This window comes from Petromyzon marinus, chromosome 76 (assembly GCF_048934315.1).
Source record: "Petromyzon marinus isolate PM22_M1 ecotype Great Lakes invasive population chromosome 76, UKy_Petmar_22M1.pri1.0, whole genome shotgun sequence".
Taxonomy (NCBI): Eukaryota; Metazoa; Chordata; class Hyperoartia; order Petromyzontiformes; family Petromyzontidae; genus Petromyzon; species Petromyzon marinus.
The window spans coordinates 4,275,954-4,302,254 of NC_133742.1; the positions used below are offsets into that span (position 1 = coordinate 4,275,954).

General features: G+C 56.8%; 1 protein-coding gene across 1 annotated transcript in view; it reads right to left on the reverse strand.

Annotated features, from left to right (window-relative positions):
- Positions 1–229: 229 nt before the first annotated feature.
- LOC142907276 (uncharacterized) overlaps positions 230–26,301 on the reverse strand; it is a 36,558-nt gene continuing 10,486 nt past the window's right edge. Inside the window, exons 3-8 of the mRNA XM_076056583.1 lie at positions 19,807–20,398; positions 17,576–17,668; positions 9,875–9,984; positions 7,195–7,446; positions 5,491–6,210; positions 230–2,668 (exon numbers count right to left, since the gene is read on the reverse strand). Of these exons, the coding sequence (XP_075912698.1) occupies positions 2,603–2,668; positions 5,491–6,210; positions 7,195–7,446; positions 9,875–9,984; positions 17,576–17,668; positions 19,807–20,398 (1,833 nt within the window). The 3' untranslated portion in view covers positions 230–2,602. The remainder of the gene's footprint in view (positions 2,669–5,490; positions 6,211–7,194; positions 7,447–9,874; positions 9,985–17,575; positions 17,669–19,806; positions 20,399–26,301) is intronic.

The window sequence follows — 26,301 nt, forward strand, 5'->3', positions numbered from 1 at the left end:
GGCACGGGTCCACTCTGGGCGAGAGGGTGGCACGGGTTCACTCTGGGTTGGGAGGGTGGCACGGGTCCACTCTGGGCAGGAGGGTGGCACGGGTTCACTCTGGGTGGGAGGATGGCACGGGTTCACTCGGGGTGGGAGGGTGGCACGGGCCCACTCTGGGCAGGAGGGTGGCACGGGTTTCACTCTGGTGGGAGGGTGGCACGGTTCACTCTGGGCGAGAGGTGGCACGGGTTCACTCTGGGTGGGGGGTGGCACGGGTTCACTCTGGGTGGGAGGGTGGCACGGGTTCACTCTGGGTGAGAGGGTGGCACGGGTTCACTCTGGGTGAGAGGGTGGCACGGGTTCACTCGGTCGAGAGGGGTGGCGCGGGTTCACTCTGGGCGAGAGGGTGGCACGGGTTCACTCTGGGCGGGAGGGTGGCAAGGGTTCACTCTGGGTGGGAGGGTGGCACGGGTTCACTCTGGGTGGGAGGGTGGCACGGGTTCACTCTGGGTGTGAGGGTGGCACGGGTTCACTCGGTCGACAGGGTGGCACGGGTTCACTCGGTCGAGAAGGGTGGCACGGGTTCACTCTGGGCGAGAGGGTGGCACGGGTCCGCTCTGGGCGGGAGGGTGGCACGGGTTTCACTCTGGTGGGAGGGTGGCACGGGTTCACTCTGTGTGAGAGGGTGGCACGGGTTCACTCTGGGTGGGGGGGGTGGCACGGGTTCACTTTGGGTGGGAGGGTGGGACGGGTTCACTCTGGGTGGGAGGGTGGCACGGGTTAACTCTGGGTGGGAGGGTGGCACGGGTTCACTCTGGGTGGGAGGGTGGCACGGGTTCGCTCTGGGTGGGAGGGTGGCACGGGTTCGCTCTGGGTGGGAGGGTGGCACGGGTTCGCTCTGGGTGGAAGGGTGGCGCGGGTTCACTCTGGGTGGGAGGGTGGCACGGGTTCGCTCTTGGTGGACGGGTGGCACGGGCTCACTCTGGGTGGGAGGGTGGCACGGGTTCACTCTGGGTGGGAGGGTGGCACGGGTTCACTCTGGGTAAGAGGGTGGCACGGGTTCACTCGGTCGAGAGGGTGGCACGAGTTCACTCGGGCGAGAAGGGTGGCACGGGTTCACTCTGGGCGAGAGGGTTGCACGGGTTCACTCTGGGCGAGAGGGTGGCACGGGTCCACTCTGGGCGAGAGGGTGGCACGGGTTCACTCTGGGCGGAAGGGTGGCACGGGTTCACTCTGGTGGGAGGGTGGCACGGGTTTCCACTGGGTGAGAGGGTGGCACGGGTTCACTCTGGGTGGGAGGGTGGCACGGGTTCACTCTGGGTGGGAAGGGTGGCACGGGTTCACTCTGGATGGGAGGGTGGCACGGGTTCACTCTGAGTGGGAGGGTGGCACGGGTTCACTCTGGGTGGGAGGGTGGCACGGGTTCACTCTGGGTGAGAGGGCGCACGGGTTCACTCTGGATGGGAGGGTGGCACGGGTTCGCTCTGGATGGGAGGGTGGCACGGGATCGCTCTGGGTGGGAGGGTGGCACGGGTTCACTCTGGGTGGGAGGGTGGCACGGGTTCACTCTGGGTAAGAGGGTGGCACGGGTTCACTCGGTCGAGAGGGTGGCACGAGTTCACTCGGGCGAGAAGGGTGGCACGGGTTCACTCTGGGCGAGAGGGTTGCACGGGTTCACTCTGGGCGAGAGGGTGGCACGGGTCCACTCTGGGCGAGAGGGTGGCACGGGTTCACTCTGGGCGGAAGGGTGGCACGGGTTCACTCTGGTGGGAGGGTGGCACGGGTTTCCACTGGGTGAGAGGGTGGCACGGGTTCACTCTGGGTGGGAGGGTGGCACGGGTTCACTCTGGGTGGGAAGGGTGGCACGGGTTCACTCTGGATGGGAGGGTGGCACGGGTTCACTCTGAGTGGGAGGGTGGCACGGGTTCACTCTGGGTGGGAGGGTGGCACGGGTTCACTCTGGGTGAGAGGGCGCACGGGTTCACTCTGGATGGGAGGGTGGCACGGGTTCGCTCTGGATGGGAGGGTGGCACGGGATCGCTCTGGGTGGGAGGGTGGCACGGGTTCACTCTGGGTGGGAGGGTGGCACGGGTTCACTCTGGGTGGGAGGGTGGCACGGGCTCGCTCTGGGTGGGAGGGTGGCACGGGTTCACTCTGGGCGGGAGGATGGCACGGGTTAACTCTGGGCGGGAGGGTGACACGGGTTCACTCTGGGCGGGAGGGTAGCACGGGTTCACTCTGGGTGGGCGGGTGTTACGGGATCACTCTGGGTGGGAGGGTGTCACGGGTTCACTTTGGGTGGAAGGGTGGCACGGGTTCACTCTGGATGAGAGGGTGGCACGGGTTCACTCTGGGTGGGAGGGTGGCACGGGTTCACTCTGGGTGGGGTGGTGGCACGGGTTCACTCTGGGTGGGGTGGTGGCACGGGCTCACTCTGGGTGGGAGGGTGGCGCGGGCTCACTCTGGGTGGGAGGGTGGCACGGGTTCACTCTGGGCGAGAGGGTGACAAGGGTTCACTCTGGGTGGGAGCGTGACACGGGTCCACTTAGGGTGGAATGGGTGGCACGGGTTCACTCCCGGGTGGGAATGGTGGCACGGGTTCACTCCCGGGCGTGCCAGGCTAGGTGCAGGAGTTTTCCCCGAAGAAGTCGGCAGACCTCAGGAGGTCCTGCAGGTTGCCGTAGCGCTGCGCACCGCAGAGACACAGAGACAAAGGTCCCCCGTGTAGCCTCTAACAGCTGCAGGGGCAAGTGCTGTTAGCGAGTAGCAGCAGCACATAGACACAGACAAAGGTCCCCCGTGTAGCCTCTAACAGCTGCAGGGGCAAGTGCTGTTAGCGAGTAGCAGCAGCACATAGACACAGACAAAGGTCCCCCGTGTAGCCTCTACAGCTGCAGGGGCAAGTGCTGTTAGCGAGTAGCAGCAGCACATAGACACAGACAAAGGTCCCCCGTGTAGCCTCTAACAGAGCTGTAGGGGCAAGTGCTGTTAGCGAGTAGCAGCAGCACATAGACACAGACAAAGGTCCCCCGTGTAGCCTCTAACAGAGCTGTAGGGGCAAGTGCTGTTGGTAGTAGCGGCAGCACATAGACACAGACAAAGGTCCCCCGTGTAGCCTCTAACAAAGCTGTAGGGGCAAGTGCTGTTAGCGAGTAGCAGCAGCACATAGACACAGACAAAGGTCCCCCGTGTAGCCTCTAACAGAGCTGTAGGGGCAAGTGCTGTTAGCGAGTAGCAGCAGCACATAGACACAGACAAAGGTCCCCCGTGTAGCCTCTAACAGAGCTGTAGGGGCAAGTGCTGTTGGTAGTAGCGGCAGCACATAGACACAGACAAAGGTCCCCCGTGTAGCCTCTAACAAAGCTGTAGGGGCAAGTGCTGTTAGCGAGTAGCAGCAGCACATAGACACAGACAAAGGTCCCCCGTGTAGCCTCTAACAGCTGCAGGGGCAAGTGCTGTTAGCGAATAGCAGCAGCACATAGACACAGACAAAGGTCCCCCGTGTAGCCTCTAACAGCTGCAGGGGCAAGTGCTGTTAGTGAGTAGCAGCAGCACATAGACACAGACAAAGGTCCCCCGTGTAGTCTCTTAACAGAGCTGTAGCGGGGGCAAGTGCTGTTAGCGAGTAGCAGCAGCACATAGACACAGACAAAGGTCCCCCGTGTAGCCTCTAACAGAGCTGTAGGGGCAAGTGCTGTTAGCGAGCAGCAGCAGCACATAGACACAGACAAAGGTCCCCCGTGTAGCCTCTAACAGAGCTGTAGGGGCAAGTGCTGTTAGCGAGTAGCAGCAGCACATAGACACAGACAAAGGTCCCCCGTGTAGCCTCTAACAGAGCTGTAGGGGCAAGTGCTGTTAGCGAGTAGCAGCAGCACATAGACACAGACAAAGGTCCCCCGTGTAGCCTCTAACAGAGCTGTAGGGGCAAGTGCTGTTAGTGTAGCGGCAGCAGCACATAGACACAGACAAAGGTCCCCCGTGTAGCCTCTAACAGAGCTGTAGGGGCAAGTGCTGTTAGCAGCAGCAGCACATAGACAGAGACAAAGGTCCCCCGTGTAGCCTCTAACAGGCTGCAGGGGCAAGTGCTGTTAGTGTAGCGGCAGCAGCACATAGACACAGACAAAGGTCCCCCGTGTAGCCTCTAACAGAGCTGTAGGGGCAAGTGCTGTTAGCGAGTAGCAGCAGCACATAGACACAGACAAAGGTCCCCCGTGTAGCCTCTAACAGAGCTGTAGGGGCAAGTGCTGTTAGCGAGTAGCAGCAGCACATAGACACAGACAAAGGTCCCCCGTGTAGCCTCTTAACAGAGCTGTAGGGGCAAGTGCTGTTAGCGAGTAGCAGCAGCACATAGACACAGACAAAGGTCCCCTGTGTAGCCTCTAACAGGCTGCAGGGGCAAGTGCTGTTAGCGAGTAGCAGCAGCACATAGACACAGACAAAGGTCCCCCGTGTAGCCTCTAAACAGAGCTGTAGGGGCAAGTGCTGTTAGCGAATAGCAGCAGCAGCACATAGACACAGACAAAGGTCCCCCGTGTAGCCTCTTAACAGAGCTGTAGGCAGGGGCAAGTGCTGTTAGCGAGTAGCAGCAGCACATAGACACAGACAAAGGTCCCCCGTGTAGCCTCTTAACAGAGCTGTAGGGGCAAGTGCTGTTAGCGAGTAGCAGCAGCACATAGACACAGACAAAGGTCCCCCGTGTAGCCTCTTAACAGAGCTGTAGGCGGGGGCAAGTGCTGTTAGTGTAGCGTTAGCAGCAGCGTTGCCTGTGAAGGCCTTCGGCCGCTGTGGCTACACACACACAGAGGGGGTGGGTGGCCAGCAACACCACCACCAACACCACGCCCGGCCGCCTTTGTCTCTCTCCCCGCAGTGCTAGCGATGTTTTATACCGAACTGATTTAAGGCTGAGCCGACCTAGAGGAAGGAGACGCAGGACACACACACACGTGCACGCGCGCATACAACAATGTCGGTGACGTCATCGCGGCACTTGTGCCAGGCTAGGTGCATGAGGAGGAGGAAGTCACGGGACAGACCCAGCAGGTGCCACGGGTTGACTGCTGTGCCAGGCTAGGTGCATGAGGAGGAGGAAGTCACGGGACAGACCCTGCAGGTGCCACGGTTTGACTGCTGTGCCAGGCTAGGTGCATGAGGAGGAGGTCACGGGACAGACCCAGCAGGTGCCATGGGTTGACTGCTGTGCCAGGCTAGGTGCATGAGGAGGAGGTCACGTGACAGATCCAGCAGGTGCCATGGGTTGACTGCTGTGCCAGGCTAGGCGCAGGAGGAGGTCACGGGATAGACCCAACAGGTGCCACGGGTTGACAGCTGCTGTGCCAGGCTAGGTGCATGAGGAGGAGGAGGTCACGGGACAGACCCAGCAGGTGCCACGGGTTGACAGCTGCTGTGCCAGGCTAGGTGCACCACCTGTGTAAGTGTGGAGGAGTAGGCCAAATACCGCAGTTGTGCCACGTGTAGCGGCCTGCAGTGGACGAGGCAAGGGCTCACCTCCTCGACCCAGCCGGACCGCTCCAAGCTCGCGATGGCCGCTCGCACGGACGTCCTGGGGTTGTTGGTGGTGAGCGGGGTGCTGGTGAGCGGGGTGCTGGTGGTGAGCGGGGTGGTGGTGAGGGGGGTGGTGCTGGTGAGCGGGGTGGGGAGAGGGGTGGTGAGCTGAGTGGTGGTGGTGAGCGGGGTGGTGAGCGGTGTGGTGAGCGGAGTGGTAGTGAGGGGGGTGGTAAGGGGGGTGGTGAGGGGGATGGTGGTGATGGTGGTGGTGAGCGGAGTGGTTGTGGCGGTGGTGAGGGTGGTGGTGAGCGGAGTGGTGGCGGTGGTGATGGAGGTGGTGATGGAGGTGGTGAGCGGAGTGGTGGCGGTGGTGATGGAGGTGGTGATGGAGGTGGTGAGCGGAGTGGTGGCGGTGGTGATGGAGGTGGTGTTGGAGGTGGTGAGCGGAGTGGTGGTGGTGGTGGTGTCGGTGAGGGTGTCGGTGAGGGTGGGGCTCTCCGTCACCACCCCCCAATTGGTGAGCTCTGCAACTTGGTCCTCGTTGTTGTTGTTGTTATTGTTGTTGTTGTGGTTGTTGTGGTTGTTGTGGTTGTGGTTGTTGTGGTTGTTGTGGTTGTTGTGGAGGATGTCGACGAGGTGTAGGAGGAGGCGCTGTTTGTAGTGGCGGAGGTCGTGGTAGAGGCGCGTGCGGCGTCCACACTGCACGCCCACGTGGAACACCTGGGGGGGAGCACGTGACTCAACACGTGACTCAACACGTGACTCAACACGTGACTCAACACGTGACTCACAACGTCACTCACAACGTCACTGACTCCCCGCGTCACTCAGCACGTGACGCCCCATGTCACTCCCCACGTGACTCAGCAAGTGACTCACCACGTCACTCAGCACGTGACTCCCCATGTCACTCCCCACGTCACTCAGCACGTGACTCCACACGTCACTCAGCACGTGACGCCCCATGTCACTCCCCACGTGACTCAGCAAGTGACTCGCCACGTCACTCAGCACGTGACTCACCACGTCACTCAGCACGTGACTCCCCATGTCACTCCCCACGTGACTCAGCACGTGACTCCACACGTCACTCACAACGTCACTCAACACGTCACTCACAACGTCACTGACTCCCCGCGTCACTCAGCACGTGACGCCCCATGTCACTCAGCACGTGACTCACAACGTCTCCTGACTCACCACGTGACTTCACCATGTGACTCACCATCACGTCACCGACTCCCCACGTGACTCATCACGTGACTCACCACGCCACTCACCGCGCCACTCACTCACCGTGCCAATCACTCACCACGTGACTCGCCACGCCACTCACTCACCACGCCACTCACTCACCACGCCACTCACTCACCACGCCACTCACCACGCCACTCACTCACCGTGCCATTCACTCACCACGCCACTCACCACGCCACTCACTCCCCACGTGACTCATCACGCCACTCACCACGCCTCTTACTCACCGCGCCACTTACTCACCACGCCACTCACTCACCACGCCACTCACTCACCACGCCACTCACTCACCGCGCCATTCACTCACCACGCCACTCACTCCCCACGTGACTCATCACGCCACTCATCACGCCACTCACCACGCCACTCACTCACCACGCCACTCACTCACCACGCCACTCACCGCGCCACTCACCACGCCACTCACTCACCGCGCCACTCACTCACCTGCAGGTCGTGGGTGAGGAAGCACTCCGGCTGCAGGGTGAGGGGGTGGTAACCCTCACCCCACAGCTCCACGCGGACGCGGGGCGGGCGAGGCAGCTGGCAAGCCTCGCACCTCACCACCACCACGCCCCCGGGGCTGCTCCTCACCACCACGCCCCCGGGGCTGCTCCTCACCAGCACGCCCCCGGGGCTGCTCCTCACCACCACGCCACGCTCACCAAGGCGTAGACGCGGGTAGGAGTCGACACGTGCCTTGGGGGAGGGTGGTGGTGGTGGGGGTGTTAGTGCGGGGTGTTAGTGCGGGGTGTTAGTGCGGGGTGCTAGTGCGGGGTGCTAGTGCGGGGTGCTAGTGCGGGGTGTTAGTGCGGGGTGTTAGTGCGGGGTGTTAGTGCGGGGTGTTAGTGCGTGGTGTTAGTGCGGGGTGTTAGTGCGGGGTGTTAGTGCGGGGTGTTAGTGCGTGGTGCTAGTGCGGGGTGTTAGTGCGTGGTGCTAGTGCGGGGTGTTAGTGCGGGGTGTTAGTGCGGGGTGTTAGTGCGGGGTGTTAGTGCGGGGTGTTAGTGCGGGGTGTTAGTGCGTGGTGTTAGTGCGGGGTGTTAGTGCGGGGTGTTAGTGCGGGGTGTTAGTGCGGGGTGTTAGTGCGTGGTGTTAGTGCGGGGTGTTAGTGCGGGGTGTTAGTGCGTGGTGCTAGTGCGGGGTGTTAGTGCGGGGTGTTAGTGCGGGGTGTTAGTGCGGGGTGCTAGTGCGTGGTGCTAGTGCGGGGTGTTAGTGCGTGGTGCTAGTGCGGGGTGTTAGTGCGGGGTGTTAGTGCGGGGTGTTAGTGCGGGGTGTTAGTGCGGGGTGTTAGTGCGGGGTGTTAGTGCGTGGTGTTAGTGCGGGGTGTTAGTGCGGGGTGTTAGTGCGGGGTGTTAGTGCGGGGTGTTAGTGCGGGGTGTTAGTGCGTGGTGCTAGTGCGGGGTGTTAGTGCGGGGTGTTAGTGCGGGGTGTTAGTGCGGGGTGCTAGTGCGGGGTGTTAGTGCGGGGTGCTAGTGCGGGGTGTTAGTGCGGGGTGTTAGTGCGGGGTGTTAGTGCGGGGTGCTAGTGCGGGGTGTTAGTGCGGGGTGTTAGTACAGGGTGTTAGTGCAGGGTGTTAGTGCGGGGTGTTAGTGCGGGGTGTTAGTGCAGGGTGTTAGTGCGGGGTGTTAGTGCGGGGTGTTAGTACAGGGTGTTAGTGCAGGGTGTTAGTGCGGGGTGTTAGTGCGGGGTGTTAGTACAGGGTGTTAGTGCGGGGTGTTAGTGCGGGGTGTTAGTGCAGGGTGTTAGTGCGGGGTGTTAGTACAGGGTGTTAGTGCGGGGTGTTAGTGCGGGGTGTTAGTGCGGGGTGTTAGTGCGGGGTGTTAGTGCGGGGTGTTAGTACGGGGTGTTAGTGCGGGGTGTTAGTGCGGGGTGTTAGTGCGGGGTGTTAGTGCGGGGTGTTAGTGCAGGGTGTTAGTGCGGGGTGTTAGTGCGGGGTGTTAGTGCGGGGTGTTAGTGCGGGGTGTTAGTGCGGGGTGTTAGTGCGGGGTGTTAGTGCGGGGTGTTAGTACGGGGTGTTAGTGCGGGGTGTTAGTGCGGGGTGTTAGTGCGGGGTGTTAGTGCAGGGTGCTAGTGCAGGGTGTTAGTACAGGGTGCTAGTGCAGGGTGTTAGTGCAGGGTGTTAGTGCGGGGTGTTAGTGCGGGGTGTTAGTGCAGGGTGTTAGTGCGGGGTGTTAGTGCGGGGTGTTAGTGCGGGGTGTTAGTGCGGGGTGTTAGTGCGGGGTGTTAGTGCGGGGTGTTAGTGCGTGGTGCTAGTGCGGGGTGTTAGTGCGGGGTGTTAGTGCGGGGTGTTAGTGCGGGGTGCTAGTGCGGGGTGTTAGTGCGGGGTGCTAGTGCGGGGTGTTAGTGCGGGGTGTTAGTGCGGGGTGTTAGTGCGGGGTGCTAGTGCGGGGTGTTAGTGCGGGGTGTTAGTACAGGGTGTTAGTGCAGGGTGTTAGTGCGGGGTGTTAGTGCGGGGTGTTAGTGCAGGGTGTTAGTGCGGGGTGTTAGTGCGGGGTGTTAGTACAGGGTGTTAGTGCAGGGTGTTAGTGCGGGGTGTTAGTGCGGGGTGTTAGTACAGGGTGTTAGTGCGGGGTGTTAGTGCGGGGTGTTAGTGCAGGGTGTTAGTGCGGGGTGTTAGTACAGGGTGTTAGTGCGGGGTGTTAGTGCGGGGTGTTAGTGCGGGGTGTTAGTGCGGGGTGTTAGTGCGGGGTGTTAGTACGGGGTGTTAGTGCAGGGTGTTAGTGCGTGGTGTTAGTACAGGGTGCTAGTGCAGGGTGTTAGTACAGGGTGTTAGTGCAGGGTGCTAGTGCAGGGTGTTAGTGCAGGGTGTTAGTGCAGGGTGTTAGTGCAGGGTGTTAGTGCGGGGTGTTAGTGCGGGGTGTTAGTGCGGGGTGTTAGTGCGGGGTGTTAGTACAGGGTGTTAGTACAGGGTGCTAGTGCAGGGTGTTAGTACAGGGTGTTAGTGCAGGGTGCTAGTGCAGGGTGTTAGTGCAGGGTGTTAGTACAGGGTGTTAGTGCAGGGTGTTAGTGCGTGGTGTTAGTATGGGGTGTTAGTGCGGGGTGTTAGTGCGGGGTGTTAGTGCGGGGTGTTAGTGCGGGGTGTTAGTGCAGGGTGTTAGTGCAGGGTGTTAGTGCAGGGTGTTGGTACCTGGTAGCGAGGTTTCCATCGGCTCTGAGCTGTGAGGTTTTTCAGCCTTAGCTGCAGCAGCTCGTCCAGGTGGTCGAGAGAGACACGGAAACATGGGGGCGGAGACACGGCTACACACGCAGAGACACACGGAGACACACAGAGACACGGCTACACACACAGAGACACACAGAGACACTGCTACACACACAGAGACAAGCAGAGACACGGCTACACACACGGAGACACACACAGAGACACACGGAGACACACAGAGACACGGCTACACACACAGAGACACACAGAGACACTGCTACAAACACAGAGACACGCAGAGACACGGCCACACACACGGAGACACACACAGAGACACACGGAGACACACAGAGACACTGCTACAAACACAGAGACACGCAGAGACATGGCTACACACACGGAGACACACACAGAGACACATGGAGACACACAGAGACACTTCTACACACACAGAGACACACACAGAGACACTGCTACACACACAGAGACACACGGAGACACGCAGAGACACGCGGAGACACACAGAGACACTGCTACACACACAGAGACACACGGAGACACACAGAGACACGGCTACACACGGAGACACACACAGAGACACACAGAGACACTGCTACACACACAGAGACACGCAGAGACACGGCTACACACACAGAGACACACGGAGACACACAGAGACACTGCTACACACACAGAGACACACGGAGACACTGCTGCACACACAGAGACACTGCTACACACACAGAGACACGGAGACACTGCTACACACACAAAGACACACAGAGACACTGCTACACACACAGAGACACATGGAGACACTGCTACACACACAGAGACACACAGAGACACGGCTACACACGGAGACACACACAGAGACACACAGAGACACTGCTACACACACAGAGACACGCAGAGACACGGCTACACACACAGAGACACACGGAGACACACAGAGACACTGCTACACACACAGAGACACACGGAGACACTGCTACACACACAGAGACACTGCTACACACACAGAGACACGGAGACACTGCTACACACACAAAGACACACAGAGACACTGCTACACACACAGAGACACATGGAGACACTGCTACACACACAGAGACACGCAGAGACACGGCTACACACACAGAGACACACAGAGACACACAGAGACACGGCTACACACGGAGACACACACAGAGACACTACTACACACACAGAGACACACGGAGACACACACAGAGACACGCAGAGACACACAGAGACACTGCTACACACACAGAGACACACAGAGACACACAGAGACACGGCTACACATGGAGACACACACAGAGACATACAGAGACACTGCTACACATACAGAGACACACACAGAGACACTGCTACACACACAGAGACACACGGAGACACACGGAGACACACACAGAGACACACAGAGACACGGCTACACACGGAGACACACAGAGACACACGGAGACACACAGAGACACGCAGAGACACACAGAGACACGGCTACACACGCAGAGACACACAGAGACACACACAGAGACACACACAGAGGCACGCAGAGACACACAGAGACACTGCTACACATGCAGAGACACACGGAGACACACACACAGAGACACGCAGAGACACACGGAGACACACAGAGACACTGCTACACACGCAGAGACACACAGAGACACACACAGAGACACGCAGAGACACACAGAGACACTGCTACACACGCAGAGACACACAGAGACACACAGAGACACGGCTACACACGGAGACACACACAGAGACACACACAGAGACACACAGAGGCACTGCTACACACGCGGAGACACACAGAGACACACACAGAGACACGCAGAGACACACACAGAGACACGCAGAGACACACACAGAGACACACAGAGACACACACAGACACACGGAGACACACACAGAGACACACAGAGACACTGCTACACACGCAGAGACACACAGAGACAGGCAGAGACACGCAGAGACACTGCTGCACACGCGGAGACACACAGAGACACACACACAGAGACACGCACAGAGACACGCAGAGACACACACAGAGACACACAGAGACCCACACAGACACACGGAGACACACACAGAGACACACAGAGACACTGCTACACACACAGAGACACACGGAGACACACACAGAGACACACACAGAGACACTGCTACACACGCAGAGACACACGGAGACACACAGAGACGCACAGAGACACTGCTACACACGCAGAGACACACGGAGACACACGCAGAGACACACAGAGACACACAGAGCCATGCAGAGACACACACAGAGACACGGAGACACACACAGAGACACACAGAGACACACAGAGACACTGCTACACACGCAGAGACACACGGAGACACACACACAGAGACACACGGAGACACACAGAGACACTGCTACACACGCAGAGACACACAGAGACACACACAGAGACACGCAGAGACACACAGAGACACTGCTACACACGCAGAGACACACAGAGACACACAGAGACACTACACACGCAGAGACACACAGAGACACACACAGTGACACACAGAGACACTGCTACACACGCGGAGACACACAGAGACACACACAGAGACACGCAGAGACACACACAGAGACACGCAGAGACACACACAGAGACACACAGAGACACACACAGACACACGGAGACACACACAGAGACACACAGAGACACTGCTACACACGCAGAGACACACAGAGACAGGCAGAGACACGCAGAGACACTGCTGCACACGCGGAGACACACAGAGACACACACAGAGACACGCACAGAGACACGCAGAGACACACACAGAGACACACAGAGACACACACAGACACACGGAGACACACACAGAGACACACAGAGACACTGCTACACACGCAGAGACACACAGAGACAGGCAGAGACACGCAGAGACACTGCTGCACACGCGGAGACACACAGAGACACACACAGAGACACGCACAGAGACACGCAGAGACACACACAGAGACACACAGAGACACACACAGACACACGGAGACACACACAGAGACACACAGAGACACTGCTACACACGCAGAGACACACAGAGACAGGCAGAGACACGCAGAGACACTGCTGCACACGCGGAGACACACAGAGACACACACAGAGACACGGAGACACACACAGAGACACACAGAGACACTGCTACACACGCAGAGACACACAGAGACAGGCAGAGACACGCAGAGACACTGCTGCACACGCGGAGACACACAGAGACACACACAGAGACACGCACAGAGACACGCAGAGACACACACAGAGACACACACAGTCACACGGAGACACACACAGAGACACACAGAGACACTGCTACACACGCAGAGACACACAAAGACACACACAGAGACACACAGAGACACGCAGAGACACGCAGTGTGGTGAGTGAGTGGTGAGTGAGTGAGTGGTGAGTGAGTGGTGAGTGGTGAGTGAGTGGTGAGTGAGTGGTGAGTGGTGAGTGAGTGGTGAGTAGTAAGTGGTGAGTACTGTAAAGGTGAGTGAGTGAGTGGTGAGTGAGTGGTGAGTACTGTAAAGTTGAGTGGTGAGTGAGTGGTGAGTGGTGAGTGAGTGGTGAGTGGTGAGTAAGTGGTGAGTAGTAAGTGGTGAGTGTTGAGTAGTGAGTGGTGAGTACTGTAAAGTTGAGTGGTGAGTGAGTGGTGAGTAGTGAGTGGTGGGTAGTGAGTGGTGAGTGAGTGGTGAGTAGTGAGTGGTGGGTAGTGAGTGGTGAGTGAGTGGTGAGTGGTGAGTGAGTAGTAAGTGGTGAGTGAGTGGTGAGTAGTAAGTGGTGAGTGGTGATTGAGTGGTGAGTGGTGAGTGAGTGGTGAGTGGTGAGTGAGTGGTGAGTGAGTGGTGAGTACTGTAAAGGTGAGTAGTGAGTGGTGAGTACTGTAAAGTTGAGTGGTGAGTGGTGAGTGGTAAGTGGTGAGTAGTAAGTGGTGAGTACTGTAAAGGTGAGTGAGTGGTGAGTGAGTGGTGAGTGTTGAGTAGTAAGTGGTAAGTGGTGAGTAGTGAGTGAGTGGTGAGTACTGTAAAGGTGAGTGAGTGAGCGGTGAGTGAGTAGTGAGTGGTGAGTGATGAGTACTGTAAAGGTGAGTGGTGAGTGAGTGGTGAGTAGTAAGTGGTGAGTGAGTGGTGAGTGAGTGGTGAGTGGTGAGTGAGTGGTGAGTGAGTGGTGAGTGAGTGGTGAGTACTGTAAAGGTGAGTGGTGAGTACTGTAAAGGTGAGTGGTGAGTGAGTGGTGAGTACTGTAAAGGTGAGTGAGTGGTGAGTAAGTGGTGAGTGGTGAGTAGTAAGTGGTGAGTGGTGAGTACTGTAAAGGTGAGTGAGTGGTGAGTAGTAAGTAGTGAGTAGTGAGTGGTGAGTACTGTAAAGGTGAGTAGTAAGTGGTGAGTACTGTAAAGGTGAGTGGTGAGTACTGTAAAGGTGAGTGGTGAGTGAGTGGTGAGTACTGTAAAGGTGAGTAGTAAGTGGTGAGTACTGTAAAGGTGAGTGGTGAGTGGTGAGTACTGTAAAGGTGAGTGGTGAGTAGTAAGTGGTGAGTGGTGAGTACTGTAAAGGTGAGTGAGTGGTGAGTAGTAAGTGGTGAGTGGTGAGTACTGTAAAGGTGAGTGGTGAGTGAGTGGTGAGTAGTAAGTGGGGAGTACTGTAAAGGTGAGTGGTGAGTACTGTAAAGGTGAGTAAGTGGTGAGTGAGTGGTGAGTGGTGAGTACTGTAAAGGTGAGTGGTGAGTGAGTGGTGAGTGGTGAGTGGTAAGTGGTGAGTGAGTGGTGAGTGGTGAGTACTGTAAAGGTGAGTGGTGAGTGAGTACTGTAAAGGTGAGTGAGTGGTGAGTGAGTGGTGAGTGGTAAGTGGTGAGTGAGTGGTGAGTGGTGAGTACTGTAAAGGTGAGTGAGTGTTGAGAGTACTATAAAGGTGAGTGGTGAGTGGTGAGTAGTAAGTGGTGAGTAGTGAGTGGTGAGTGAGTGGTGAGTACTGTAAAGGTGAGTAAGTGGTGAGTAAGTGGTGAGAGTACTGTAAAGGTGAGTAGTAAGTGGTGAGTGAGTGGTGAGTACTGTAAAGGTGAGTGAGTGGTGAGTACTGTAAAGGTGAGTAAGTGGTGAGTAGTAAGTGGTGAGTACTGTAAAGGTGAGTAGTAAGTGGTGAGTACTGTAAAGGTGAGTGGTGAGTAGTGAGTGGTGAGTGAGTGGTGAGTGAGTGGTGAGAGTACTGTAAAGGTGAGTAAGTGGTGAGTAGTGAGTGGTGAGTAGTGAGTGGTGAGTACTGTAAAGGTGAGTGGTGAGTAGTAAGTGGTGAGTGAGTGGTGAGTGAGTAGTAAGTGGTGAGTGGTGAGTACTGTAAAGGTGAGTAGTAAGTGGTGAGTACTGTAAAGGTGAGTGGTGAGTAGTGAGTGGTGAGTGAGTGGTGAGTGAGTGGTGAGTGAGTGGTGAGAGTACTGTAAAGGTGAGTAAGTGGTGAGTAGTGAGTGGTGAGTAGTGAGTGGTGAGTACTGTAAAGGTGAGTGGTGAGTAGTAAGTGGTGAGTGAGTGGTGAGTGAGTAGTAAGTGGTGAGTGGTGAGTACTGTAAAGGTGAGTGAGTGGTGAGAGTACTGTAAAGGTGAGTGGTGAGTGGTGAGTAGTAAGTGGTGAGTGGTGAGAGTACTGTAAAGGTGAGTAAGTGGTGAGTAGTGAGTGGTGAGAGTACTGTAAAGGTGTGTGAGTGGTGAGTGGTGAGTAGTAAGTGGTGAGTGGTGAGTGGTGAGAGTACTGTAAAGGTGAGAGTACTGTAAAGGTGTGTGAGTGGTGAGTGGTGAGTAGTAAGTGGTGAGTGGTGAGAGTACTGTAAAGGTGAGTAGTAAGTGGTGAGTAGTAAGTGGTGAGTAGTGAGTGGTGAGTGAGTGGTGAGTGGTGAGTGAGTAGTAAGTGGTGAGTGGTGAGTGGTGAGTAGTGAGTGGTGAGTACTGTAAAGGTGAAGGGTGAGTGGTGAGTGGTGAGTAGTGAGTGGTGAGTGAGTAGTGAGTGGTGAGTGAGTGGTGAGTAGTAAGTGGTGAGTACTGTAAAGGTGAGTAGTAAGTGGTGAGTGGTGAGTAGTAAGTGGTGAGTGAGTGGTAAGTGGTGAGTAGTGAGTGGTGAGAGTACTGTAAAGTTGTGTGAGTGGTGAGTGGTAAGTGGTGAGTGGTGAGAGTACTGTAAAGGTGAGAGTACTGTAAAGGTGTGTGAGTGGTGAGTAGTAAGTGGTGAGTGGTGAGTGGTGAGAGTACTGTAAAGGTGAGTGGTGAGTAGTAAGTGGTGAGTGGTGAGAGTACTGTAAAGGTGAGAGTACTGTAAAGGTGTGTGAGTGGTGAGTAGTAAGTGGTGAGTGGTGAGTGGTGAGAGTACTGTAAAGGTGAGTGGTGAGTAGTAAGTGGTGAGTGGTGAGTGGTGAGAGTACTGTAAAGGTGTGTGAGTGGTGAGTAGTAAGTGGTGAGTGGTGAGTGAGTGGTGAGAGTACTGTAAAGGTGAGTAGTAAGTGGTGAGTAGTAAGTGGTGAGTAGTGAGTGGTGAGTACTGTAAAGGTGAGTAGTAAGTGGTGAGTAGTAAGTGGTGAGTGGTGAGAGTACTGTAAAGGTGAGTAGTAAGTGGTGAGTAGTAAGTGGTGAGTAGTGAGTGGTGAGAGTACTGTAAAGGTGAGTAGTAAGTGGTGAGTAGTAAGTGGTGAGTAGTGAGTGGTGAGTACTGTAAAGGTGAGTGGTGAGTAGTAAGTGGTGAGTGGTGAGTGGTGAGAGTACTGTAAAGGTGAGTGGTGAGTAGTAAGTGGTGAGTGGTGAGTGGTGAGAGTACTGTAAAGGTGAGTAGTAAGTGGTGAGTAGTAAGTGGTGAGTAGTAAGTGGTGAGTGGTGAGTGAGTGGTGAGAGTACTGTAAAGGTGAGTAGTAAGTGGTGAGTGGTGAGTGAGTGGTGAGAGTACTGTAAAGGTGAGTAGTAAGTGGTGAGTAGTGAGTGGTGAGTAGTGAGTGGTGAGTACTGTAAAGGTGAGTAGTAAGTGGTGAGTAGTAAGTGGTGAGTAGTAAGTGGTGAGTAGTGAGTGGTGAGAGTACTGTAAAGGTGAGTGGTGAGTAGTAAGTGGTGAGTGGTGAGTACTGTAAAGGTGAAGGGTGAGTGGTGAGTGGTGAGAGTACTGTAAAGGTGAGTAGTAAGTAGTGAGTGGTGAGTAGTAAGTGGTGAGTAGTAAGTGGTGAGTGGTGAGTGGTGAGTACTGTAAAGGTGAGTGGTGAGTAGTAAGTGGTGAGTGGTAAGTGGTGAGTGGTGAGTACTGTAAAGGTGAGTAGTAAGTGGTGAGTGAGTGGTGAGTGGTGAGTGGTGAGTACTGTAAAGGTGAGTAGTAAGTGGTGAGTAGTGAGTGGTGAGTACTGTAAAGGTGAGTAGTGAGTGGTGAGTGGTGAGTGAGTGGTGAGAGTACTGTAAAGGTGAGTGGTGAGTAGTGAGTGGTGAGTACTGTAAAGGTGAGAGTACTGTAAAGGTGAGTAGTAAGTGGTGAGTAGTGAGTGGTGAGTAGTAAGTGGTGAGTAGTGAGTGGTGAGTACTGTAAAGGTGAGTAGTAAGTGGTGAGTGAGTGGTGAGTGGTGAGTAGTGAGTGGTGAGTACTGTAAAGGTGAGTAGTGAGTGGTGAGTAGTGAGTGGTGAGTGGTGAGTACTGTAAAGGTGTGCCAGGTAGTTTGGGTCGTAGTAGCTGTGGGTGAGGGCTGCCACGACTCCTGAGAAATGCTCCCTGGGGCTCCTCACCGGGGCTGGTGAGCGACACGTGGTGAGGGTCAGGGTGAGCAACACGTGGTGAGGGTCAGGGTGAGCAACACGTGGTGAGGGTCAGGGTGAGCAACACGTGGTGAGGGTCAGGGTGAGGGTGAGCGACACGTGGTGAGGGTCAGGGTGAGCAACACGTGGTGAGGGTGAGCAACACGTGGTGAGGGTCAGGGTGAGCAACACGTGGTGAGGGTGAGCAACACGTGGTGAGGGTCAGGGTCAGGGTGAGCAACACGTGGTGAGGGTCAGGGTGAACAACACGTGGTGAGGGTCAGGGTGAACAACACGTGGTGAGGGTCAGGGTGAGGGTGAGCAACACGTGGTGAGGGTCAGGGTCAGGGTGAACAACACGTGGTGAGGGTGAGGGTCAGGGTGAGCAACACGTGGTGAGGGTCAGGGTGAACAACACGTGGTGAGGGTCAGGGTCAGGGTGAGCAACACGTGGTGAGGGAGAGCAACACGTGGTGAGGGTCAGGGTGAGCAACACGTGGTGAGGGTGAGCAACACGTGGTGAGGGTGAGGGTCAGGGTGAGCAACACGTGGTGAGGGTGAGCAACACGTGGTGAGGGTGAGGGTCAGGGTGAGCAACACGTGGTGAGGGTGAGCAACACGTGGTGAGGGTGAGGGTGAGGGTGAGCGACACGTGGTGAGGGTCAGGGTGAGGGTGAGCAACACGTGGTGAGGGTCAGGGTGAGGGTGAGCAACACGTGGTGAGGGTGAGCAACACGTGGTGAGGGTGAGGGTGAGCCACACGTGGTGAGGGTGAGGGTGAGCAACACGTGGTGAGGGTGAGGGTCAGGGTGAGCAACACGTGGTGAGGGTCAGGGTGAGGGTGAGCAACACGTGGTGAGGGTGAGGGTGAGCCACACGTGGTGAGGGTCAGGGTGAGCAACACGTGGTGAGGGTGAGCAACACGTGGTGAGGGTGAGGGTCAGGGTGAGCAACACGTGGTGAGGGTGAGCAACACGTGGTGAGGGTGAGGGTCAGGGTGAGCAACACGTGGTGAGGGTGAGCAACACGTGGTGAGGGTGAGGGTCAGGGTGAGCAACACGTGGTGAGGGTCAGGGTGAGGGTGAGCGACACGTGGTGAGGGTCAGGGTGAGGGTGAGCAACACGTGGTGAGGGTCAGGGTGAGGGTGAGCAACACGTGGTGAGGGTGAGCAACACGTGGTGAGGGTGAGGGTGAGCCACACGTGGTGAGGGTGAGGGTGAGCAACACGTGGTGAGGGTGAGGGTCAGGGTGAGCAACACGTGGTGAGGGTCAGGGTGAGGGTGAGCAACACGTGGTGAGGGTGAGGGTGAGCCACACGTGGTGAGGGTGAGCAACACGTGGTGAGGGTGAGGGTGAGCAACACGTGGTGAGGGTGAGGGTGAGCAACACGTGGTGAGGGTGAGGGTCAGGGTGAGCAACACGTGGTGAGGGTGAGGGTGAGCAACACGTGGTGAGGGTGAGCAACACGTGGTGAGGGTGAGGGTGAGCAACACGTGGTGAGGGTGAGCAACACGTGGTGAGGGTGAGGGTGAGCAACACGTGGTGAGGGTGAGCAACACGTGGTGAGGGTGAGGGTGAGCCACACGTGGTGAGGGTGAGCAACACGTGGTGAGGGTGAGGGTGAGCAACACGTGGTGAGGGTGAGGGTGAGCCACACGTGGTGAGGGTGAGGGTGAGCCACACGTGGTGAGGGTGAGGGTGAGCAACACGTGGTGAGGGTGAGGGTGAGCAACACGTGGTGAGGGTGAGCAACACGTGGTGAGGGTGAGGGTGAGCAACACGTGGTGAGGGTGAGGGGGAGCAACACGTGGTGAGGGTGAGGGTGAGCAACACGTGGTGAGGGTGAGCAACACGTGGTGAGGGTGAGCAACACGTGGTGAGGGTGAGCAACACGTGGTGAGGGTGAGCAACACGTGGTGAGGGTGAGGGTGAGCAACACGTGGTGAGGGTGAGCAACACGTGGTGAGGGTGAGCAACACGTGGTGAGGGTGAGCAACACGTGGTGAGGGTGAGCAACACGTGGTGAGGGTGAGGGTGAGCAACACGTGGTGAGGGTGAGCAACACGTGGTGAGGGTGAGGGTGAGCAACACGTGGTGAGTATCTCCCCCCCCCCCACCACCACCTTTCCTCACCTCTCCTCACCAGCCGACTGACGAGCGACTGCCGAGGTGGTACACACTTCCACCGCCTTACACCGCCACCACCACCACCATCATCACCGTCATCATCATCATCACCGTCATCATCATCATCACCGTCATCATCATCATCACCGTCATCATCACCATCACCGTCATCATCACCATCATCATCACCGTCACCACCATCGCTGTCGTTACTCCAATCGTCGTCTTCGTCCGAGGAGTCCGAAGCGATGAATCCTCTCAGACTGCCCTGGCTGCTGCTGCTGCTGCCACCCCACGTGGTGCTGCTGCTGCTGCCACCCCACGTGGTGGTGGTGGGGCCGCCCCCCCACGTGGTGGTGGTGAGGCCGCCACCCCACGTGGTGCTGCTGCTGCTGCCACCCCACGTGGTGGTGGTGGGGCCGCCACCCCACGTGGTGCTGCTGCTGCCACCCCACGTGGTGGTGGTGGGGTCGCCACCCCACGTGGTGCTGCTGCTGCCACCCCACGTGGTGCTGGTGGGGCCGCCACCCCACGTGGTGCTGCTGCTGCCACCCCACGTGGTGCTGTCCACCAGATGAGCCGGGCGATCGTCGATCCGCTGCTCATCGACACGCGGCAGCGGGGGTTGGTGGATCACCGAGAGAGACACCACAGAGACACCACAGAGACACAGAGAGACACACAGAGATATAGAGACACATAGAGACACACAGAGACACATAGAGACACGCAGAGACACCACAGAGACACGCAGAGACACGCAGAGACACAGAGAGACACACAGAGACACACAGAGACATAGAGTGACACACAGAGACACGCAGAGACACCACAGAGACACAGAGAGACACAGATAGACACACAGAGACACACAGAGATATAGAGACACATAGAGATACATAGAGACACACAGAGACACAGAGATACACATAGAGACACATAGAGACACACAGAGACACATAGAGACACTCAGAGACACATAGAGACGCACAGAGACACATAGAGACACACAGAGACTGACAGAGACCCACAGAGACCCACAGAGACCGACAGAAATCCCATAGAGACCCTTAGAGACCTATAGAGACCCACAGAGACCCATAGAGACCCATAGAGACCTAAAGAGACCCACAGAGACCCACAGAGACCCACAGAGACCCATAGAGATCGACAGAGAACCATAGAGACCCTTAGAGACCCACAGAGACCCACAGAGACCCACAGAGACCCATAGAGACCCATAGAGACCCACAGAGACCCACAGAGACCCATAGAGATCGACAGAGAACCATAGAGACCCTTAGAGACCCACAGAGACCCACAGAGACCCATAGAGACCCATAGAGACCCACAGAGACCCACAGAGACCCACAGAGACCTATAGAGACCCACAGAGACCCACAGACACTCATAGAGACCCACAGAGACCCACAGACACTCACAGAGACCCAGAGATACCCATAGAGACCCACAGAGACCCACATAGACCTATAGAGACCCACAGAGACCCACAGAGACCCATAGAGACCCATAGAGACCCATAGAGACCCACGGAGACCCACAGAGACCCATTGAGACCGACAGAGACCCACAGAGACCCACAGAGACCCATAGAGACCCACAGGGACCCACAGAGACCCATAGAGACCCATAGAGACCCACAGGGACCCACAGAGACCTATAGAGACCCACAGGGACCACAGAGACCCATAGAGACCGACAGAGACCCACAGAGACCCACAGAGACCCATAGAGACCCACAGAGACCCACAGAGACCCATAGAGACCGACAGAGACCCACAGAGACCCACAGAGACCCATAGAGACCCACAGAGACCCACAGAGACCCATAGAGACCCACAGGGACCCACAGAGACCCATAGAGACCCACAGAAACCCATAGAGATCGACAGAGACCCACAGAGACCCATAGAGACCCACAGAGACCCACAGAAACCTATAGAAGATCGACAGAGACTCACAGAGACCCATAGAGACCGACAGAGATCCTAGAGGCCACAGAGACCATAGAGACCCATAGAGACCCACAGGGACCCACAGGGACCCACAGAGACCCACAGAGACCCATAGAGACCCACAGAGACCACAGAAACCCATAGAGACCCATAGGGATCGACATAGAGCCATAGAGATCCATAGAGAACCATCAATATTCATAGCAACGGTCAGGAAGGGGTGGAGCCATGGGGGGGGGGTGGAGTCAGGATGGGGCTGGAGTCAGGGTGAGGGTGGAGTCAGGGTGGGGGTGGAGTCAGGGTGGGGGTGGAGTCAGGGTGGGTGTGGAGTCAGGATGGGGCTGGAGTCAGGGTGGGGGTGGAGTCGGGGCGGGGGTGGAGTTAGGGTGGGGGTGGAGTCGGGGTAGGGGTGGAGTTAGGGTGGGGGTGGAGTCGGGGTGGGGGTGGATTCAGGGTGGGGGTGGAGTCAGGGTGGGGGTGGAGTCAGGGTGGGTCTGGAGTCAGGATGGGGGTGGAGTCAGGATGGGGCTGGAGTCAGGGTGGGGGTGGAGTTAGGGTGGGGGTGGAGTTAGGGTGGGGGTGGAGTCAGGGTGGGGGTGGAGTTAGGGTGGGGGTGGAGTCAGGATGGGGCTGGAGACAGGGTGGGGGTGGAGTCAGGGTGGGGGTGGAGTCAGGGTGGGGGTGGAGTCAGGGTGGGGGTGGAGTCGGGGTGGGGGTGGAGTGAGGGTGGGGGTGGAGTCAGCGTGGGGGTGGAGCCATGGAGTAAGGGAGGGGGAGGAGCCAGGGGAGGGGGTGCAGTCAGTGTAGGGGTGGAGCTATGGGTGGAGTTGAGTTAGGGTGGGGGTGAGGCAATGGGTGGGGGTGGAGTCGGCGTGGGGGTGGAGCTATGGGTGGAGTGGAGTTAGGGTGGGGGTGTTGTCAGAGAGGGGGTGGAGTCAGGGTGGGGGTGGAGTCATGGTGGGGGTGGAGTCAGGATGGGGGTGGATTAAGGGGTGGAGATGGGGGAGGAGCCAGGGAAGGGGGTGGAGTCAGGGGAAAGGGTGGAGTCAGGATGGGGTGGAGTCAGACAGGGGGTGGAGTCAGGGGTGTAGGTGGGGGAGGAGCATGGGAAGGGGTGGGGTCAGGGTGGGCGTGGAGTCAGGGGAAGGGGTGGAGTCAGGGGATGGGGCGGAGTTAGGGGGTCACCTGACTGTCCCTTGTGACGTCTGCAGGTTGAGTCTGAGACTCAAACACCACGTGGCGACACAAAACACGGCCATGATGACCCCCCTAAGTAACACGGTTATTCTGACACCCCTAAGTGACACGGTTATTCTGACACCCCTAAGTGACACGGTTATTCTGACCCCCCTAAGTGACACGGTTATTCTGACCCCCCTAAGTGACACGGTCATTCTGACACCCCTAAGTGACACGGTTATTCTGACCCTCCCTAAGTGACACGGTTATTCTGACCCCCCTAAGTGACACGGTTATTCTGACCCCCCCTAAGTGACACGGTTATTCTGACCCCCCCTAAGTGACACGGTTATTCTGACCCCCCTAAGTGACACGGTTATTCTGACCCCCCTAAGTGACACGGTTATTCTGACCCCCCTAAGTGACACGGTTATTCTGACCCCCCTAAGTGACACGGTTATTCTGACCCCCCCTAAGTGACACGGTTATTCTGACCCCCCTAAGTGACACGGTTATTCTGACCCCCCTAAGTGACACAGTTATTCTGACAGCCCTAAGTGACACGGTTATTCTGACCCTCCCTAAGTGACACGGTTATTCTGACCCCCCTAAGTGACACGGTTATTCTGACCCCCCCTAAGTGACACGGTTATTCTGACCCCCCTAAGTGACACGGTTATTCTGACCCCCCCTAAGTGACACAGTTATTCTGACCCCCCCCTAAGTGACACGGTTATTCTGAAACCCCCTAAGTGACATGGTTATTCTGACCCCCCCTAAGTGACACGGTTATTCTGAAACCCCCTAAGTGACACGGTTATTCTGACCCCCCCTAAGTCACACGGTTATTCTGACCCCCCCTAAGTGACACGGTTATTCTGACCCCCCTAAGTGACACGGTTATTCTGACCTCCCCTAAGTGACACGGTCATTCTGACCCCCCCTAAGTGACACGGTTATTCTGACCCCCCCTAAGTGACACGGTTATTCTGACCCCCCTAAGTGACACGGTTATTCTGACCCCCCCTAAGTGACACGGTTATTCTGACCCCCCTAAGTGACACGGTTATTATGACCCCCCTAAGTGACACGGTTATTCTGACCCCCCCTAAGTGACATGGTTATTCTGACCCCCCCTAAGTGACACGGTTATTCTGACCCCCCTAAGTGACACGGTTATTCTGACCTCCCCTAAGTGACACGGTTATTCTGACGCCCCCGCCTAAGTGACACGGTTATTCTGACCCCCCTAAGTGACACGGTTATTCTGACCCCCCCTAAGTGACACGGTTATTCTGACCCCCCTAAGTGACACGGTTATTCTGACCCCCCTAAGTGACACGGTTATTCTGACCCACCCCCCTAAGTGACACGGTTATTCTGACCCCCCCTAAGTGACACGGTCATTCTGACCCCCCTAAGTGACACGGTTATTCTGACCCCCCATAAGTGACACGGTCATTCTGACCCCCCTAAGTGACACGGTTATTCTGACCCCCCTAAGTGACACGGTTATTCTGACCCCCCCTAAGTGACACGGTTATTCTGACCCCCCTAAGTGACACGGTTATTCTGACCCCCCTAAGTGACACGGTTATTCTGACCCCCCTAAGTGACACGGTTATTCTGACCCCCCCTAAGTGACACGTCATTCTGACCCCCCTAAGTGACACGGTTATTCTGACCCCCCTAAGTGACATGGTTATTCTGACCCCCCTAAGTAACACGGTTATTCTGACCCCCCTAAGTGACACGGTTATTCTGACCCCCCCTAAGAGACACGGTCATTCTGACCCCCCTAAGTGACACGGTTATTCTGACCACCCCCTAAGTGACACGGTTATTCTGACCCACCCCCCTAAGTGACACGGTTATTCTGACCCCCCTAAGTGACACGGTTATTCTGACCCCCCTAAGTGACACGGTTATTCTGACCCCCCTAAGTGACACGGTTATTCTGACCCCCCTAAGTGACACGGTTATTCTGACCCCCCTAAGTGACACGGTTATTCTGACCCCCCCAAGTGACACGGTTATTCTGACCCCCCTAAGTGACACGGTTATTCTGACCCCCCTAAGTGACACGGTTATTCTGACCCCCCTAAGTGACACGGTTATTCTGACCCCCCTAAGTGACACGGTTATTCTGACCCCCCCAAGCGACACGGTTATTCTGACCCCCCTAAGTGACATGGTTATTCTGACCCCCCTAAGTGACACGGTTATTCTGACCCCCCTAAGTGACACGGTTATTCTGACCCCCCTAAGTGACACGGTTATTCTGACCCCCCTAAGAGACACGGTTATTCTGACCCCCCTAAGTGACACGGTTATTCTGACCCCCCCTAAGTGACACGGTTATTCTGACCCCCCTAAGTGACACGGTTATTCTGACCCCCCTAAGTGACACGGTTATTCTGACCCCCTAAGTGACACGGTTATTCTGACCCCCCTAAGTGACACGGTTATTCTGACGCCCCCGCCTAAGTGACACGGTTATTCTGACCCCCCTAAGTGACACGGTTATTCTGACCCCTAAGTGACACGGTCATTCTGACCCCCCCTAAGTGACACGGTTATTCTGACCCCCCCCCCTAAGTGACACGGTCATTCTGACCCCCCTAAGTGACACGGTTATTCTGACCCCCCTAAGTGACACGGTTATTCTGACCCCCCTAAGTGACACGGTTATTCTGACCCCCCTAAATAACACGGTTATTCTGACCCCCCCTAAGTGACACGGTTATTCTGACCCCCCCTAAGTGACACGGTCATTCTGACCCCCCCTAAGTGACGCGGTTATTCTGACCCCCCTAAGTGACACGGTCATTCTGACCCCCCCTAAGTGACACGGTCATTCTGACCCCCCCTAAGTGACACGGTCATTCTGACCCCCCTAAGTGACACGGTTATTCTGACCCCCCTAAGTGACACGGTTATTCTGACCCCCCCTAAGTGACACGGTTATTCTGACCCCCCTAAGTGACACGGTTATTCTGACCCCCCCTAAGTGACACGGTTATTCTGACCCCCCTAAGTGACACGGTTATTCTGACCCCCCTAAGTGACACGGTTATTCTGACCCCCCTAAATGACACGGTTATTCTGACCCCCCCTGAGTGACACGGTTATTCTGACCCCCCCTAAGTGACACAGTTATTCTGACCCCCCTAAGTGACACGGTTATTCTGACCCCCCTAAGTGACACGGTTATTCTGACCCCCCTATGTGACACGGTTATTCTGACCCCCCTAAGTGACACGGTTATTCTGACCCCCCTAAGTGACACGGTTATTCTGACCCACCCCCTAAATGACACGGTTATTCTGACCCCCCTAAGTGACAC